The sequence below is a fragment of the Penaeus monodon genome, chromosome 11, assembly GCF_015228065.2.
Source record: "Penaeus monodon isolate SGIC_2016 chromosome 11, NSTDA_Pmon_1, whole genome shotgun sequence".
NCBI lineage: Eukaryota > Metazoa > Arthropoda > Malacostraca > Decapoda > Penaeidae > Penaeus > Penaeus monodon.
Genome location: NC_051396.1, coordinates 23,863,131 through 23,865,630, shown reverse-complemented (window position 1 = coordinate 23,865,630; position 2,500 = coordinate 23,863,131). Strand labels below are relative to the sequence as shown.

The 2,500-nt window shown below is 30.9% G+C and overlaps 1 protein-coding gene across 2 annotated transcripts in view; it reads right to left on the bottom strand.

The window, feature by feature from the left end:
- Positions 1-2,500, bottom strand: part of LOC119578832 (probable cytochrome P450 6a14) — a 16,285-nt gene that overhangs the window by 12,094 nt on the left and 1,691 nt on the right. For both annotated transcript variants that reach the window (XM_037926467.1, XM_037926468.1), the window contains exon 2: positions 372-1,269. In XM_037926467.1, the coding sequence (XP_037782395.1) occupies positions 372-706 (335 nt within the window). In that variant the 5' untranslated portion in view covers positions 707-1,269. The remainder of the gene's footprint in view (positions 1-371; positions 1,270-2,500) is intronic.

The following is a 2,500-nucleotide window of genomic DNA, read 5'->3' as shown; positions in this document are numbered from 1 at the left end:
AAAAAATTCTATTACTCCTTGGTGACTAAACATTCTGGGGCCATCTATGTATAAACAAAATTCATAAAATCAAACCACTATGGAAAGTACAGGTATACTTGTGCTCATGACACCAAACTATACCAAAACACAGTATTTTCCTTCTAAAACATCTGTAGAATCTTCTATTCTTTAGTCACTAAATGCTGATATATTTGCAGTTGAAAATTCTAAACTCCCAGGTGATTTCACATAACATTTTAAAAACATAAAGGACACTGAGTTTAGCAATTTACATAAATGAATTGTAAAGAAAATGTTAATATTAATATGACAAAATATCACCCATGAGTGAAAACCTAAAAATAATATTAATGAAGATTTAACCTCACCTTCGATCAGTAAAGTGATCAAAATCCTTCACCATCACATGCTTCAATAGTTCTGGGTCACCAACCATGAGACAAGGTTGAGTGAATTCATAGTACCCGCAATATCTCTTGCCTCCATACCTCTCATACAACATCTGATCAAACTCTGCCATTGAGTGTGTAGGTCGTAGCCTTGCATACATATTTCCAATTATCCAAACTGGCTTTGGCCCAGTGACCCCACGCATTTCCCAGAAACTGTAGATTCGTCTCATACAGAAAACAGCAAGTGACAGCACCACCACTAGCAAGATGATAGGAGATGTACAAAGACAAGACACTACTTGAGCAATCATCTTGGTGATATTGAAATTTTTCACTTTAAAAATTATGTAACAATGAGGGTCTGAGTGATTCTTTAGTTATCTGAACCATGCATGCATATCATACACCTATATGCATATTTACAATATCACTATCTTGTGAGGGAATAATGAGGGAAAATAAGGCTGCAGTTTCCTAGCCAAGACAGAGAAGAGTAGAAAAGGTCATATCATCATATTAGCTTATGTACCATTAATGAGTAACCACAAATGGCTGGGCAAGCTCAATATAAAGCAAGTTAATATGTGAATATCAAAATCAATTAAGAAGGGAAAACCCTTTTGTTGAAAACAAAACAAAATAAAGAACCAAGTTTACAGAAGTACAGCTGTACATCAATACTAGTCATATAAACATATAGAAAATATTTTTTTTTTTTCAGAGTTGAACATGTTATCAAACAAAGCACAAGAGAAGCCAAGACAGGTTGTCAGATGATGTAGTATATCTTCTTAAGATAGTAGTCTGGCAGCCAGATTGTGTGAAAGGAGCAGGTCTACACTCAAGATGCTGGGGATGAGGAGGAAGCATAGTCCTGAAAAAAACAACAACAATAACATTTTAAGTCATCCATAACGACATGTTGTCTCTATAACTCAGTAACATGATCTATATTCATTATCTGCCAATTATAAGAAATTTGGAAATACCATATACATATATCACATTAAGAAAATCTGAATTGAATCAACTTACAGCATAAATTAGAAGCATCACCTAATGCACTACATCACTAACTATAATAAAATAAGATAATATTTTCTGTTTCCTCATATCCCTTACTGTCATTATACTGACATCCATGTCTTCTACCTGATCATGCACTTTCATTTCATAGTTTTTTTCTTAGTATTGCATCAAAATGAGTCTACAATCAATTAGTAAAAACACATTAAAATTATACTGGTCAAGCTGAAAATAACAGACATGAAATCCATGTGGAACTTAACTGACCCTTGTGTACAATAATTGTGGTCCAAATAAAGAATCATAGCCTAATAAAAAGAGAATGAGCTGTCCTAATAAAAAGTACTTGTTATCAAACATGGCTGAAGCATAATATATATGCCATTACTACTGTTGCATATCCAATTCTCATCACTGCCACAGAGGTATGGCCCTCTGCTAAATGGGCAACAACTATTTCATATGCTTATAGGAAGAAAACATTATGGCAATATACTACTGCACCAAGTTATCAATTCAAGTTCATTTTTCTGACTGTATCTATTGCCACAGCCCTTTGGAGCAAAGGCCTCAAGGACATAGCCATCATTAAATCCATATCATGAATACATATGCATAATTCTCCTGTAATCTAACTTTATAATCTAAGCTCTATGATTTTTAGCTCTCCAACTACTTCAAAATTACTTTTTTCTAATTGAATATTTCCACAGTGTAAGGAATGTTTGTATGCTACACATGCACTGTGACAAAGTAATAATAATTAAAATAATAATGATAATTATAATAATAATAATAATAATAATAATAATAATAATAATAATAATAACAATAATAATAATAATGACAATGGTGATGAGGATGATAATCATAATGAAAATAACAATAATAATAACCATAATAACAATAAAAACAATAGTGTTATTAGTAACTATTACAACAATAATAATAATAACAACAATAATAATAATAATGATAATAACAATAACAGTAATAATAATAAAAAAAAAAAAATAATAATAATTATTATGAAAAAAAAAATAATAATAATAACAACAATCATAATGACGATGATAATA